Raw genomic sequence first — 16,735 nt, forward strand, 5'->3', positions numbered from 1 at the left:
CTCGGAGGGGGAATTACCGTGCCCCTAGGGAGCTAGGCAACAGAGGGTGGCTGCTGGGGTGATCACTGGTTGTGGGCAGGGTGACAAACAGACACAATAAGGCCACTGAATCAAATGAGAGTGTTCAGTTGATATCAAGTGGAAGGAAAGGTCTACGTGATCTGTTAATAATAATACGTAGCCGATTGAGACTGTTGCTGTGAAATATGAAATGGGACAGCAAATGTTTTGAGCGAGGTTATCCTTGAATGACCCATATCACAATGTAGATTGAATGCTATTTGTTGGCCTGCTCAGAAACAATAGAACTATAGTGTTAAACAAAGGTTTGTAAGAGTTCTCTTATTTTACATAGTCTCATCAAGTCTCTCTATAATGATGAAAGGGTATGGTTTGTGATAGCGCCCCTTCTTGTGTGAATTGGTACTATAGCGCCTCTCTTGGGCCAATCAGTGTAAATTCGGAATTTCAGTTGTTTACAATAGCGCCCCTCTTGGGCCAATCAGTGCATTTTCTTTAAAATGCTGGATCTCTATGGCAAGACGCATCATTCACGCAAGTTTCGTCAACATTGTCCGAGTGGTGTGATGAGATTTCGCCTGTGACATACGAATATACCAACGGGAGGAGACAGATCCACACCCCCCTCCCCTTGTTTCATCGTCGGGGACTATTGGGACAATGAGGGGAAATCTCGTGTTGCTATTGTGGGGTTCTGTGCTCTCGACAGAAGCCCCTCCCCTCTCCATCGCCTTTTTCTATTGGATTAGGATGGCGATATGTTAATCACTCCACTGTCCCATTGGCGACTGTAGAAGATTTTTTATTTGATCAATAATCTACACAGGCAAAAGACTTCCAGTAGTAGTCGACCCTTAACTAACGACTTTTTAGGGTGCATTGGGGACGGTTCAACGATGAAGTTCGTTAGATTTATCATGAAAAACGCTGCTTTGGCCAATGTGCCTAAACATATCGATCATTTTTCTAAATTTTCGCCGTCACCTCTCTCTATGAAACAATTTCTCGATTTTGGTGAGTAGCCTTCGACGGGTGGTCTTGACGTTAGACAATCAATACACTTATCTAGCATTTAATTTTACCATTCATAACGCGCCTGCATTGCACAATAATGCGATTAAATTAATACGATTTGGAAGCAGCAGAGGGCAGTTGATTTATGGCTTTGCACCAATTGAATGGTGGGAAATCAATCAATTGCATGTGCATTTCAAACATACTGTATACGTTGCTTGTTACAACCCGATGTATCTCTGTTTTTTTCCTGTGCGACATTTTTGGCTTTCCGCCCTGTATTTTGCTGTGCAAAGTATTGCGTCAGATTTATAGCACGCTCACGTGTATTGCTACACATATTTGCAACAGCTGAGGGACTCCGCTGACCTGGCAACAACATTGAATTTGAATAACTGGTCATTCAATGTAGTGCTTTGATTCAACATTGTGCAACAACAATACAGCTGCCTATACATGTATGTCGCAGTGTCGCATGTTAAATGTAAGCCTACCACCCTTTCCCCCCTAGAAATATTCTGTTGAATGAGTTATTAGACCTACATAACCGGCCTGTCTTATCATGTCTTATTATGTCCAGGTTCCACCAACGCCTGTGAGAAGACATCGTTTGTCTTTCTGAGACAGGAGCTGCCTGTGAGACTTTCAAACATTATGAAGGAGATCAACCTGCTCCCCGACAGACTGCTCACTACCCCGTCTGTGCAGATGGTGCAGAGTTGGTAAGGTTATTGTGAGGAAAAAGTTACAAATGTATTCGATTGGAGAATATTATTATAGTTATTATTGCATTGATTCATGTAGCCTATGATAACCCACGAATAACATAACACAAATAAATATACATTATAACTGCTATGACCCGTTATAAATTGTTCAGAACAGTATGTTCGTTTTGTAAATGTCAAACCCTCCCATTCGTTTGTTGTTGTTAAGTATGTCATCGTTCGAGGTCATCCCCCAATCCCCCAGAGTTTTCTTATTTTCAATTTCTCAGGGCTCCTGCTGTGAACTTTGGCACAGTTTCTTGTGCTTCTGCGCAAACGTCACGTCACGTGCCTCATTATGGGCTTCACATAGTGGGGATGGCCTTTTTTGAAATATGATTTTCTTGAGCCTAAATATCATTAGTTTGCCTGGTAGGCCTATTCTTTTTACCATATATTGTGAATATGGTTTACAAAAATGAAATCAAGACAATTTATGCAGGGGCTAGCATTTCTGACATTCCATAACATCACCATTCAGAAACAGGAGCCTTTTAGGCCGGGGACACTGCTTTGATGTCAGAATCTGTTTTGCACATCATAGTTCTCATACAATTTCACCTCTGACAAGTGTAAATATGTGTGTTTTCAGGTATATCCAAAGCTTGATGGAGATCCTAGAGTTCCTGGACAAGAACCCTGATGACCACAGTGTCTTGGGAGAGTAAGTCCTCACTTACATCACCTCTTCATCATCATCATCATCATCACTCTCATTGTCATATCACATGCTTAGTTCCCCAGAGTTTTTCCTTGTCTGGTCACATGGTCAGGAAAAACATTGGGCCCCACTCATGCTGTTTGGCTTACTATCCTCCTGTCTGTGCCAGGTTTGTGGACACCTTGGTGAATATCAGGAACAGGCACAATGATGTCGTGCCAACCATGGCACAGGGCGTCATCGAATACAAGGAGGCGTTTACCCAGGACTCGGTGACCAATCAGAACATTCAGTACTTCCTGGATCGCTTCTACATGAGTCGCATATCCATTCGCATGCTGATCAACCAGCACAGTGAGTACTGCTCTCTGTTACCACAGCTACCTGATGCTACCAATACCAAGCAGCATAGCTAATTTAGCTAACTTTAATAAAAAAAATAAAAAAAATCTTGTAATTCAAGGCCAACTTTGATATGGGTTGGAGAATGAAGTCGACTATACTGTGCCATACCCATTTCAAGTTTGTGAATAACGGCATTCCGTGTTTTGGGAAGTTAGTTGGCTCGCTTGTTGATCCGGCTTTGTGACCACCTCCATGGTCGTCTGGCACGCTTTGTTGACATGTTGTTGTTGACATTTTTCCTCCTGTTTCCTGGTCTCAGCTCTTGTTTTTGACGGAGCGACCAATCCTCTTCATCCCAACACCATAGGGAGCATCGACCCTCTCTGTGAGGTCACCCAGGTCGTCCAAGGTACATTTGAACCCTGACCTTTTGGTGGTTGATGGAGAGTGATTGTTTATCGTGGCCTGTGGGTGGGTGTATGGAGACAACATTGTTTTTGATGTTGTGAAACATGACATTGGCATCCTTCAAGGGTTTTCTTTCTTATGTCCAAACACTCCAATTGTATCATTCCATGCCTTTGACTTGTTCTAGATGCTTTCCAAAGTGCCAAGATGCTGTGTGATCAGTACTATCTGAGCTCTCCAGACCTGATGCTGCAAGAAATTAACAGTAAGACAAGAGCAATCAATAATGATCCCCATTCCACCAATATCACCTAAGGCTGTTGATTGATGATTCATTCCATCCATCCATTCATTCATTCAATGTTAATTAGGGGACTTGGGTGACAGTGGAAGCAGCACCCTTGTGTATAAACAATCCCTGAAGCCATCTGCATCTGAGAGGCATCTAACTATCCCTCAGGCAGAAGTAATGGATAAGTGGGGACGGTTGACTGCCTAAGACAATATTGACACTATGACTCAAATCCCCTCTATTCTGAGAATAATGGAAATAGATGTCAACAGAATCTCAGTGAATGGAGCATAATTGTGACTCTGCAGGCGTTTCAAAATGGCCTTCACATTTCAATAGAATTGTAGGTTTGATATGCTAATGTGTTTTTTTCCTCTCCTTTACCCAGGCAACAACAGGAAACAACCCATTAGCATTGTGTACGTGCCCTCCCATCTCTACCACATGCTGTTTGAGCTCTTCAAGGTAGAACAGAATTAGCATTCTAAGAATAGAACCTCTGCAATATTGTAATTCTAGTGCTAGAATCTCCTTCACATTCTGATTATTCTGCTCTTCTGTCCTCCAGAATGCCATGAGAGCCACGATTGAACACCATGAGGCCAGCAACAGCCTCCCACCCATTCATGTGATGGTCGCCATTGGAGGAGAGGACCTGTCAATCAAGGTACTGTATCCAATGTGAACTTCCTAAATGTATGTTGAATAATCGCTGTGTCACCAGACATTGCTAACACTCAGGGTACACCACCAACATGCACAAATACCTAACTAATGGTAATGCGTCACTAACTAATGTGCTAATAGCAATCTGTGGCACAGTGAATTTTCCCACTCCAGATCCTCTTCTCTACCTGTTATGTAAAAGTGGCTTGACTCTCATTAATTCAGTGCTTAGTGTTAAACCAAGCCACTAATCTCTTATTCGATCAACACAAATGGAACTAGAGCCTTATTAACCTAGTGCTGCCAGTAACCTGATCTTAAGGGCTGTGTGTGTGTGTGTGTGTGTGTGTGTGTGTGTGTGTGTGTGTGTGTGTGTGTGTGTGTGTGTGTGTGTGTGTGCGAGCCCACCTGGCTGGTTGAGTGCTGACATAACACTGTACAGGGGTGGTGAGGGGATGGACTGGCCCTGTTGTTGAGCAGTTACCATGACGATATGCAGAATAGAAACCTTGGCTCGGCCTAGTGCAGGGCATGCCCTTGAATCGAGCCCAGCGGCATGAGGGGGGCTCATCTGTCTGCTTGGCACCGGGGATTACCAGTTGCCCCAATTCCTCTCTCTCTCTCTCTTCTTCCCCCCTTCCCTCCCCTCTCTGGCTGTGTATAGGTGAGTGACAGGGGTGGTGGAGTCCCCTTCAGGAGGATTGAGAACCTCTTCAGCTACATGTACTCTACAGCCCCGACTCCAGAGATAGGAGAACACTCACGGGCACCACTGGTGAGTCAGCAACACCCTCCCTCTCTCTCTCTCTCTCTCTCTCTCTGCCAAATCAACCCCTAGCCCCTATGCACTTGTGGAAATCTGAAAGGATTCCATAGGTAAAAGTCCTATGAAACTCCATTTCACCCTCTCATAGGCTGGGTGATATTAAGTATCCATTGCTCACATCTGCCAAATCTACTCAAAACTCCAGAAGTGTCTCGGGTAAAAGGCTAAGTGTCTAGGGTGAAAGGGCCAAGTGTCTAGGGTGAAAGGGCTAAGTATCTCGGGTTGATTTGGGATAAGGCTGTAGCAGAGTTTAGCCTCTGTATTTCACTATCACCCATGAGTGTTCAGGGATAAAGCAGCCTTGGTTTAACCCTGAGTTGTGTTGTCTCCAGGCTGGTTTTGGCTACGGTCTGCCCATCTCCCGTCTCTATGCCAAGTACTTCCAGGGAGACCTGCAGCTCTACTCGATGGAGAGCTTGGGCACAGACGCAGTCATCCACATGAAGGTGAGACGCACTAAGGCACAGGGACACAATTCTCATATCAGATTTCACTCGTTTTTGTGAGGGTGCTATTGTTATCCCTCACTCCCTTCCAGATGTATTTCCCCAAGGCCAAAATGGTGAAAAAACACCAATCATGTTTTTGCAACACAAGGATTATCCTGACATACTCCCGAGGGCCACTTCACTCTCGAGGGCCATTCGATTGTCCCTCTCAATATACAGTAATGTGGTGTCCTTCCCCCCCCCCCCCCCCCCGCAGGCGTTGTCCACAGACTCCGTGGAGAGGCTGCCAGTCTACAACAAGACAGCTCTGCGGAACTACAAGGTGAGGCAGGGGGCCGATGACTGGTGCTTGCCCAGCAAAGAGCCCCTAGACCTGGCTGTCTACCGGGTGGCCAAGTGAGGATGCCACTTAGCCAGTCACACTAACCTGGCCTGGCACGGACCATGATGAGGGGCCTGCCAGCCAGCCATCAGCCAGCCTGTCTGTCCAGCTTACCTAGCCTTTAAATCTGCTGCCCATAGTAGCCAAGGTAGACAGGCAGGGGACCTACTCTAGCCTGGGTGGAGTATACTGAGAAGGGGTCCAGAAAGGATGTGGAAAAAATGTTCTGATTTCATCCTGCTTTTTAGCAGTAGCATGTTTCTGCTTTGCTCGTGATAACACCTGTTCTTTCAGGGTTGTGTTTAGTAGTTCTAGGGTAGCTCTTTTGGAAAAGGAAAAAAAAAGACTTGGTTTTATCATCTTTTTTTTCCTTTGTTCCCCTGGCCAGTGTTTTGAACTGCCAGATGTGTGGGAGTGTGAGGCCCAATATCATGCCTTGCCTTGGGGGGTAAGTGAGGTGTCAGAGTGGGTCTGGAGACCCAGAGACTGTACCCAGTATGTTACTAAGATGGGTGTAGTGTGACAGACAGGGGGAAGGAGGGAGGTAGCATGTATGGACAGATTGAGAAGAGAATGGTTGTGTTTCAGGTGCACAGTGAGTGTATGTCAAACCTATGTGCAGTGCGACTGCAACTTATTCAACCTGGAACATAACCAATGTCTTGGTAAGCCTCTATCAGGCTCTTTGCGTACAGTAATGTCTTCATAAACTCAGAACATTACCACTCCAATTTCCCGAAGAGCTCCCGAAATCACACCCTAATTGGTCTATTTCGGGGAGAGCACAGAGTAGGAAACTCTTAAGATCTAAAAAGTAAGTTTCCTAGAGAGACATTTCAAGAGTTTCCTATTTCCGAGGAGCACCTGAATGCGGCATAAACTCATAGGGGAGATGGTGAGAGGAACAGTGAGGTGTGAGAGAAGAGACGTCCTTAGATGAACCAGTACTGTGTACTGTTGAATAATAGAAAGCCCTTACTACCATTAGCTCTCCTACTGGCTGAATCGCTGACTGCCAGAAAATGCCACCTCAGCCCCAAGTGCCAAGAGAGGAAAAAAAGACCCACAGTCTTGGGTCAGTTACTGTATGTTCCCTGACTGTACACTTTATTTTTTCCCCTGACTGTACATTTATCAATTATTGATAAAGTTAACAGTGTACAGTCGATGAGAAAAGCTGCTATGTCGTCCCAGTGAAGAACCATTGTAGATTTGCTGATTCTAGGAAAGAATGGTTCCGCGCTAAAAGATGTCTTGTTGCCTGCATGAGTATTAGTTCTGGTCGTGAATGTTTCAGATTAAGCTTTACTTCTCATACTTATTGACGACAACGTACTTACAACGTACGCACATACAAGTGTGCTTGCTCATGCCAGTTCAACAGGAGGGGATTCAACTTAACAAATGTGTTACTCTGTCCAGTGTTTTGAAATACCGGTAGGGCTTTCTGTGTATGCTAGATCTAGAGTAATTTATTATACAAACAAAACTATCTCACCAAGTTCATATCGCTGCACACTGTGTTTTGGTGCCAGTGTTCATTTTGTTAATGCACCAGATCTATGATGTGCCTCACCTAGCACACGGTCGCCTATGGCCAAGTCAAACAGACGGCAGTGTTACTACAACTCCCAGAAGGCATTGCTTGTCGTTTCTCATAAAAATTCATATGAGTTCATTGTTTGTGAACCCTGTTGGGCAAGACCGATCTCATAGGGAAAAGTGAGTTTGATACTGTGTGATATGAATATGCCTCTGGTCTGTACGTGTTGTTTTGAACAGTTTCCACTTTATTTTGTATTAAGTCATATCTTTAAAAGTTATTTTTTTATAATGAAACTATTTTTCCATTGAAATGGTAGTTGTACATATGCAGGATACAGAGAATAAAACTATTTCAATGTGTAATACTTGTGTTGTGTGGTTTCTCTTATACACTGCTGTTTATTGGGTATTTAGGGAGAGAGAAGAGAAGATGGAATGAGACTTAAGTCAGTGTCTAGGTCAGAGGTTTTACTATTGGCTGGATACAGCAGCCCCACGTGAGCTCACAGTGTATCAGGTTCAGTAACACTACCCCTACACTCATCCAACTACACGTCAGATCTATAAACTGTTACTCCGCATGTGGACCTGTCAGTGAAAGCTGTCTGTCTTTACCGTGGTTTCCCGCTTCTGCATGCGTCCACTCCCTCAGTTAAAGGGCTCGTTACAAACAGGATACAAACTACAGAACAGAGCTGAATGAGTCTGGTTGACATAAAACCAACTGACAAGTAGGTAAGTGTTGTTCTGCTTTGGCCCGGTTCCAAGTGAGGCAGAGGCCACAGCCCAGGGGGTAAACAGCTGCCTGGGCTTGGCCCGCGTTCAGCAGGGAACAACACTGTGGGCCTCTCAGATAGAAGATCATGAAGAAGAGATATAGTGCACCTCTCTTGTAATATCATACTGAATATATGCCATTTAGCTGACGCTTTTATCCAAAGCGACTTACTTCGCAATGAGTGCATACATTTTTCAGTATATATGGTCCCAGCGGGAATCAAACCCACAACCTAAGCATTGTTAGTGCCATGCTCTACCGACTGAGCCACAGAGGACCATCAATGAATCATATTAGCTCTATTTATGAAATATCTACAGTACCAGTCAAAAGTTTGGACACACCTTGCCAAGAGTGTGCAAAGCTGTCATCAAAGCAAAAGGTGGCTACTTTGAAGAATCTAAAATATAAACCATATTCTGGTTTGTTTAACACTTTTTTGTTTACTACATAATTCCATATGCGTTCCATCATAGTTTTGATGTCTTCAATATTAATCTACAATGTAGAAAATAGTAAAAAAATAAAGAAAAACCATTGAATGCGAAGGTATGTCCAAACTTTTGACTGGTACTGTATCTGTGACGTGCAGTACAATGCTGCACGATCGTCATGGTGATGGACCTTTATGGTGGTAAAGGTTATTGGGATCAGGGGGACATAATGTGGCTCTGCCATAGCAAAGACATCATGGCTGCTCAACGTCCCTCCAGGGGATCCTATAAATAGAGTCCTTCTGTTAACCACGTCTGTGTAGCATGTGCTAATCTACACTGCTAAGCTATAGTTCCAGGGTTGTCATGACTACTGTATCAATATATATATATATATTTATGATCCTCAAGCAAGTTGAAGGATCCCCTCAGAGTCAAGCGGGAAACACTTGTCCTGTCTCTAGTGCAGAGGGATAGAGGGTTACTTGGTTTACCGATGGAGTGCCGATATCAAGTTTCTGACTGCAGAGATGTTCTTTTTGAGGATGCTTCTAGTCTCACCTGTGACTGCATGGAATCCCCTGAGGGTGGCACATGTCAAGTGAGGCTCATTTTACTGTTAGTCGATATGTATACATGTAACTGCTTCCCCCAACCCTGTCTCATGTCCATATTGCTGATGGTCCCAGCCCTGTCTCGTATTCATAGTGGTCCCAGCCCCACCACCAGTCCCAGCCCTGTCTCATGTCCGTAGTGGTCCCAGCCCCAGCCCTGTCTCATGTCCGTGGTGGTCCCAGTCCCAGCCCCAGCCCCAGCCCCAGCCCCAGCCCTGTCTCAGCCCCAGCCCCAGCCCTGTCTCATGTCCATAATGGTCCCAGCCCCACCATCAGTCCCAGCCCCAGCCCTGTCTCATGTCCATAGTGGTCCCAGCCCCACCATCAGTCCCAGTCCCAGCCCCAGCCCTGTCTCAGCCCCAGCCCCACCATCAGCCCCAGCCCCAGCCCTGTCTCATGTCCATAGTGGTCCCAGCCCCAGCCCCAGCCCTGTCTCATGTCCATAGTGGTCCCAGCCCCAGCCCCAGCCCTGTCTCATGTCCATAGTGGTCCCAGCCCCAGCCCCAGCCCCAGCCCTGTCTCATGTCCATAGTGGTCCCAGCCCCAGCCCCAGCCCTGTCTCATGTCCATAGTGGTCCCAGCCCCAGCCCCAGCCCTGTCTCATGTCCATAGTGGTCCCAGCCCCAGCCCCAGCCCTGTCTCATGTCCTTATAAGTCCATTGGCCAGCCTGTGTTTACTTCCAGTGAGCTACTGAGCACCACATCCCAATGGAGCGCTGATGAGAGCCTGGACGCATTCCATACTACTACTCTAACACAGCTGTGTGTGTATGTGTGTATGTGTTTGGTGTGTGTTCGGTGTGTGTGTGTGTGTGTGTGTGTGTGTGTGTGTGTGTGTGTGTGTGTGTGTGTGTGTGTGCCTGCAATCTGCTCCACTATGTACCCTTCAATTGATTTTGTGACACTATAGTAAACCAAAATACACACATGAACCTTGACACATGAGTCTTTGCATGAGTAGTTTTCCAGGGGATGTACCATACCAGCATTAGTGTGTTAAAATGCTAACATTTGCCCTAGTAACCTGACTATTGATGCAAATCAGAGCAGCCAGCCAGAATAGCCAGCCCTGTGTATGAGTGTCCATTCAACACATGCCAGTCAGTCTGCTGACTGGGTCACTGAGCTCACTGTCACATACCAAGCATTCCTCACCCGGGGATTAGTCATGTCCATCTACCCAGCAACAAGCTGTTGGACATCAAAACACTAAACAACCAGCCATTTTTAAAATAGATTATATTTATAAATCTTATACAATGAGTCTTACAATGGTTCTTCTGTCTATTCTTGATATCTTAGCCATCAATGTATACATTCATAGGCAGTACCAATCAATTCCTCCATGTAGTTTCATGTACACAATACTGGATAGGGATGCTGAAGGATTTGATCGGTGAAACTATGTTTGTACTCCCCCTAGTGGTGTATATATTTTACTGCAGTGTTGGCACAATCCTCAAGCATAGCACACCAGGGAAAACATGTAAATGTGCCTCATTTTGCTTTGAGTGCTTCCTAATGAATAATCAGTGGATTGATTGTTCATGGGTGTATCAGAGTGTTGAGTGAATTGTTCACAGTATTACAGTGGAAAATGCCCATAGGCCAGCAAATGCTGCCGGTGCAACTTTTTCAACAATATTGAATACAGGTCTCAAAAGCCCAGTGCTTAGTTAAACAGTGTTAGTTTTAACACTACCTGTACCCCTGATCATCATCATAGAATGGAAAATACTGCTGAAGTGTTCTAGATTAATTCTGTATGTTGCCCTGCGGCGTTCTCAGATGTGCTGAGGCTGGCAGACATTATGCCCACTCCACGGCGTAAGCCAATCATGTCTGGTTTAATGTGTTGCCCCATAGCTGCTTACCAAAGCAACATGTCTCCAACACTAATCATCAAAGATGTGGTCTTTTGTGAAAAATCCTACAGTTTGAGAGCCTTATAATGCCAGCCGTAGGTGAGGGCTGTATGCTTTGCCGTGGCTGTTTGAATCTTTAACATCTTGTGGGTGCATTTTAATACCAACTGTGCTCTTAGATTGGCTTACTTTCAAAAGCGAATCTCCTCTTACTATTATTACTATTATTATTATTATTATTATTATTATTATTATTATTATTATTATTATTATTATTCCTCAGTGTATCTGTGGAGTTCTTTCAAAGGGCAAAACCTTATTCCTGCCTGTTCTAACGCCTTATATGAATATGTTCACTAGCTATAACCATTAGCCAACAACTTTTACCCGGGCCTTTGTTGACCACAGTGATTCAGAAAGTGCCTACGGTCATGATAATTTCATGTCCACGTCTGCATGTTCTCTGTGAAAAGTAACACCTAAAGCCTCGGAGTAAGATGCTGTGAAACTGAACCGGCCCCTAACTTCCCCATGGTGTTGTGGCCCAGGTCCCTGTGTTAGGGTATATAACAACTGTATAGGGTATATAGCTGTGTTAGGGTATATAACAACGTCAACTGGTTCATTTTCGGCTTTTCAAGATGCTGACCTAAAGAGGTGGGGACACATTTCTGTACGTTGTTTTGAACTAACCTATTCCTCAGGGTATTTGCTAACCCCTTCATTCCAGGCTTTGCAAGTCTGTGTTATCTTAAATAATTTATTTTTAAATGATTAGACACAGTATTCCATATGCTTATGATGTATTATTCTATTTCTGAATTCAAAATGGTTGACAGTTTGACAGTACTTATATCTTATCTTCACTCTGCTGTAGCTGTACCCTACAGGCATCCTCATCATTACAGCACGTTGCCTCTGAGTGTCTCAAGGTAAGAATACCACAGTATGTTTGACCAGCATATTCCATTATTTAGAACTGTCTTATATATCATCAGTCTCTGGTACTAAAATGTTCATTATTGTCCTCCTGTTATTAAACTATAATGAAAACTTAAGAAAAAATATAATAATATAATAATATGATATAACTGATAAAAAAATATTAAAATATTGTAGAATCATTTATAGAATCTTATATAACTGCTAATATGATTATTACAAAACAAAATAATAACAACAATAATATATTTCGATAATATATTTTAATAATTTGTTACAATATTTTATTTTTTAATATTGTATAATAATGTCTATAATCTTACATAACTGCTTCGTCACTGTCGTTCCCAGATGGTAGCGCTAGCTGTTGCTGTGTTAGCCGTGCTGTCCTCCTGCACAGCGGGCCCAGCAGGGGACGGCGCTTCTGTGAGTAAACTAACGACTGAGCTGAGTGATGTTCAAAAGACAAATACTGCAGGGAGAGCCGAGCAGATGGAGCGTTTGGAATATATATATATATATATATATATATATATATATATATATATATATATATATATATATATATATATATATAAAAATCATGGATTATGTATCAAAACATGAGTACTTTTCCGAATGTTGTTTCCTGTGAAAATACCATCCTCTGCCTGTGTGAACGTATAAAGAGATTTGTAGATTGCAGCAAATGTCCACACACACACACACACACACACACACACACACACACACACACACACACACACACACACACACACATATATATATTGAATATTGACTTATATTTATATATAAGTCTGCACATATTCTCATGTGACATTTTTACTTACAGTAACACTTAATCTAATTGATAATACTTGTCTTCCAGGTTGAGCTGAAGGTTTGGAAGTTTGAGGATCAACCTTTGGCACTGCAACTTGCTGCAGTCTACAAGGTACTGTCAACAGTCCTGTCCAGTAACCAGTCAACATCTAATCCTACACTTCTTCACCTACCTTTAACTTGATTCATGAAATTATTGATATCTATCAGGATTTGTATCATTTGCTGAAAATGGGTTTATGATCAAACACTCGAGTTACTGTGCAATAAGGTTCATAATGTAGTAATATCATAACTGTGTGAAATGTTTACTTTCTACAGGAGATGGAGAGTCTCAAATGTGAACAAACAACGATCAGGCAACAGCAGAATGCCTTGACTCAAGTAAATATGTTTGTACTAAACTAAGATATTCATTTCTGTTCAATAATTCATAGACTCAACCACAAACACAATCTCCATACATCTACAACATTTTTTGTTTGTCTTTCAGACAAAGTGTGTGTGCGTGTGTGTGTGTGTGTGTGTGTGTGTGTGTGTGCGTGCGTGCGTGTGTGTGTGTGTGTGTTAACTTTTCCCCATCTCCACAGATGCTGACGAGACACAAGAATGAGATGCTAATGAGCCATGAGAATGTGACTTCCATAGAAATAGGTCAGCAGATGAAATATGAAAAGTTATCTTTACATAAATTATAATTACTATTTCCTTTCAGATGAAAAGGAGGAAACTGGGGCATATGATTATAGGGTGCACATGACACTTCTGATCGCTGATTCCTATACATGGGAAATTAACTACAATTAAATGACAATTATTATCATTACCATAATTATCCTTGAAAATACCGGTATCCATTTGAGGGTATTAAGTCTATCTATTCTACTGTGGATTTCCGTCCCTGCTAATTGTCCCTCTTTGTAATGTCTCTGCCAGGTGGCTCCTCCCTTATGTCCCCTCTCCACCCTGGAGCCAAGCACATGTTGCCCTCTGAAGAAGACGGAGAAGAAGAAGAAGAAGATGAAGACTCCTCCGCGCGACCCCGCGACCCATGCTTCCGCTACACGGTGCTGGACCAGACCTGGCGAGCCACCAACACCACCACCAAACACAAGATGTGCGACCGTCACCGCAAGTGGAAGGGCTGGTACCGCCTCTTCTACAAGGGCAAGAGCCTGCAGATGCCGGAGAGGTGCGTACCCAAGGACAAATGTGGCACCCACGCCCCCTTGTGGCTGGCCAGCCCCCACCCCAAGAGGCGGGACGGGATCGTCACACGCAGGGTCTGCGGCCACTGGAACAAGAACTGCTGCGCCTTTAAGTCCACGCCCATCAAGGTGAAGAAGTGCACAGGGAACTACTACGTCTACCAGTTTGTCAAGCCGCCGTCCTGCCATTTGGCCTACTGCGCCGGTATGTCGATATAGGATTTGACTGGCCTATACAACGAATACGTCATGGTTAATTACTCACATCAAATCAGCATACGATGACATGGAAGATTAACTGTATTGTCTGTGTTGACACATAGTGATGTTGTCGTATATGAATATTGAGCATTGCACACAGTTATCTTATACACAATACATCATAGAGTTGTATTGTGATACAAGTCATATTACATGATCCATATCACTTACAAGGGAGTTTTCCTCTCAGATATCAACACCATCGTGTGTGGGAAGTGCAGAAGGAGTGAGACTTGTGTGAGCCGAGACAAGGTCAGCTGGAGGTGCAAGAGAAAGCCAAGAGGTGAGTCCTAATGACTGACTGATGATTGATTTATTCTCCATTCCAGTGTCTTATTTCTGTGTTTTACACCCACATGCCCACTTGCCCAGCCCAAGATGCTACCACTAATTAACACACACACACACACACACACACACACACACACACACACACTCACGCAGCGCACGCACACACACACATACAGTACACACACACATATACACACACACACACACACACACACACACACACACACACACAAACACGCACACACAAACACACACACACACACACTCTCTAAAATGTTGCTCTCTTTCCTGCAGTGGCATCCAGGAAGATCCACTTCTTCGCCGTGTTCCCCGGCCGCATCTCAGGGAAGGTGAACCGTATCAAGTACAAGACCGTCCTCGTCAACGTCGGCAGGGCCTTCAACAAGAGGGCAGGCGTATTCCGGGCTCCTGTCAAAGGGGTTTATCAGTTCTTCTTCTCCACCCAAACTGGGCGCAACGGTGCTAAAACTGACCTGTGGCTTGTCATCAATGGTTACTGGGTGGCTGTCTCTCACACCCACGTAGCTAGTCCCTCTACCGTGGGCAGTCTGTCTACTTATATGACCTTCCTACGTAAAGGGTCCATAGTGTTTGTGACCCATAACGCTGGTAGTTCCTGGGCCAACGCTGCGTCCACGACCATCACCTTCGGGGGGTCACTGCTTGCCCAGTGGAGGAAAGGACTAGACTAAAATGTGTTTTTGTTTGTTTTTTATTAGATTTTTACGTAAAATATGATATTATTATTTTTTTGTATTTTGCAATTGTATTGTCAAAAAAACTATATGTTTTTTTTGTTTTAGCCATCTCTGTTTGTATTGACTGGTTGTTAAGTAGGGCCTCTGTTGCTTCCATTGAATTATCTTTGTATTCTCAAAAGTTGAAAATAAAGTCTGCTATTTTCTATTTGTTTCACATTTCTTTTGCAGAACTCAGAGGAACACAGTATCAAATGCTCCTAATAAACATACAATAGTTGCCTAAACTCTTACTATACTACTAAGATGTATGAATGAGAATTATAGACATACTATTCATGTTGTACCTCTCTCAAACACAAGGTGGCACACTAGTGTAGCCTACTGTAGTACAAGCCATCAGAATCACTTGTGGTGAGATATTACACTTTAAGCTGGTAACTGCAGCCTAAAGATTTCGTAAAAGTGAAGCGATGCTACAATTTATGTCATCTATTGTATTGATTTGTTCCAGTTGACAGTACATCAGGGAGACTACTGAAAGGAAGTGCTGATGGAGTTCTCATAATGTTTTGTTTATCAATCCAGAGATCCAGAATACAATGAGTTGTGTAAATGGATTTCCAACATGTTTGATCCTCTCCATGTTTTAGCATCAATGTTATTTTTTATTTTATTTTTTTTACATACAAATATATGACTACAATACTTCATGGTGTTTTACTGGAACAGAAATCGCATGTTTCCTTATATGGTCAACAAGGGACATAATAAGACTGTGGTGCCAAATTGTACAGTTTTTCTTTTAATAACTTGTCAGAATGACCTGTCATGACTGAGGAATGTATTGAAGATCTGTTCAATAGTGGTCTTGGAGGATTTTTAAAATATTTTCTAAGTTACACACGCGGCACATTGTGAGCAACACCTCTGACTGGGAGGAGCGTCCCGAGGCGGTAGAGCCCCATTCGTCGGTAGAAGGGTTGAGACGGGAGGAAACTCAAGGCGTTTTGTGTAACGGGACGAGGATACCTTTCGGTGGGAAGCAACAAGTCTCTTTGGATATGAAGACATATTTTTGAATAGCCTATCTATTGTTTTTTGAAACCTAAAGGACTATTACAACAATAGAGACAGACACTTTGTTTGTTCTGTATCTTTTCATGGTTTAACCTACTTATTTTTTCAGCTTTGTCAAAAAATGAGTGAAAATTATATTGGAAGACCATTTAGCGCTTCTTTATGAATGAAAACAATGCGAATCGACCGTTTTGGGCTCAGTTGAAAAGGTGCACTAAAACAGCTCGCCATTGTTTACCTTTGATGTCGCTGAACACTTCAGAGGAGTAGTGTGAAGTTGCTCTAAAACTGCTCTATCTTTTTTTTTTTTTCCAAGTCCGAACATATTTTTAAACAAAATACAAT

At 43.3% G+C, this 16,735-nt stretch overlaps 1 protein-coding gene across 1 annotated transcript; it reads left to right on the forward strand.

The window, feature by feature from the left end:
- Nucleotides 1-917: 917 nt before the first annotated feature.
- On the forward strand, nt 918-5,849 carry pdk2a (pyruvate dehydrogenase kinase 2a; the record flags this gene model as incomplete). The annotated part of the gene is made up of 11 exons (XM_083687056.1): nt 918-1,035; nt 1,616-1,757; nt 2,395-2,466; nt 2,633-2,817; nt 3,128-3,217; nt 3,404-3,481; nt 3,897-3,973; nt 4,077-4,175; nt 4,839-4,949; nt 5,333-5,446; nt 5,706-5,849. 11 exons carry the CDS (start codon nt 918-920, stop codon nt 5,847-5,849), a joined length of 1,230 nt encoding a protein of 409 aa, XP_083543182.1.
- Nucleotides 5,850-16,735: the final 10,886 nt, after the last annotated feature.

The sequence above is a fragment of the Argentina silus genome (genome assembly GCF_951799395.1).
Source record: "Argentina silus genome assembly, chromosome: 16".
In the NCBI taxonomy this organism is placed as follows: domain Eukaryota; kingdom Metazoa; phylum Chordata; class Actinopteri; order Argentiniformes; family Argentinidae; genus Argentina; species Argentina silus.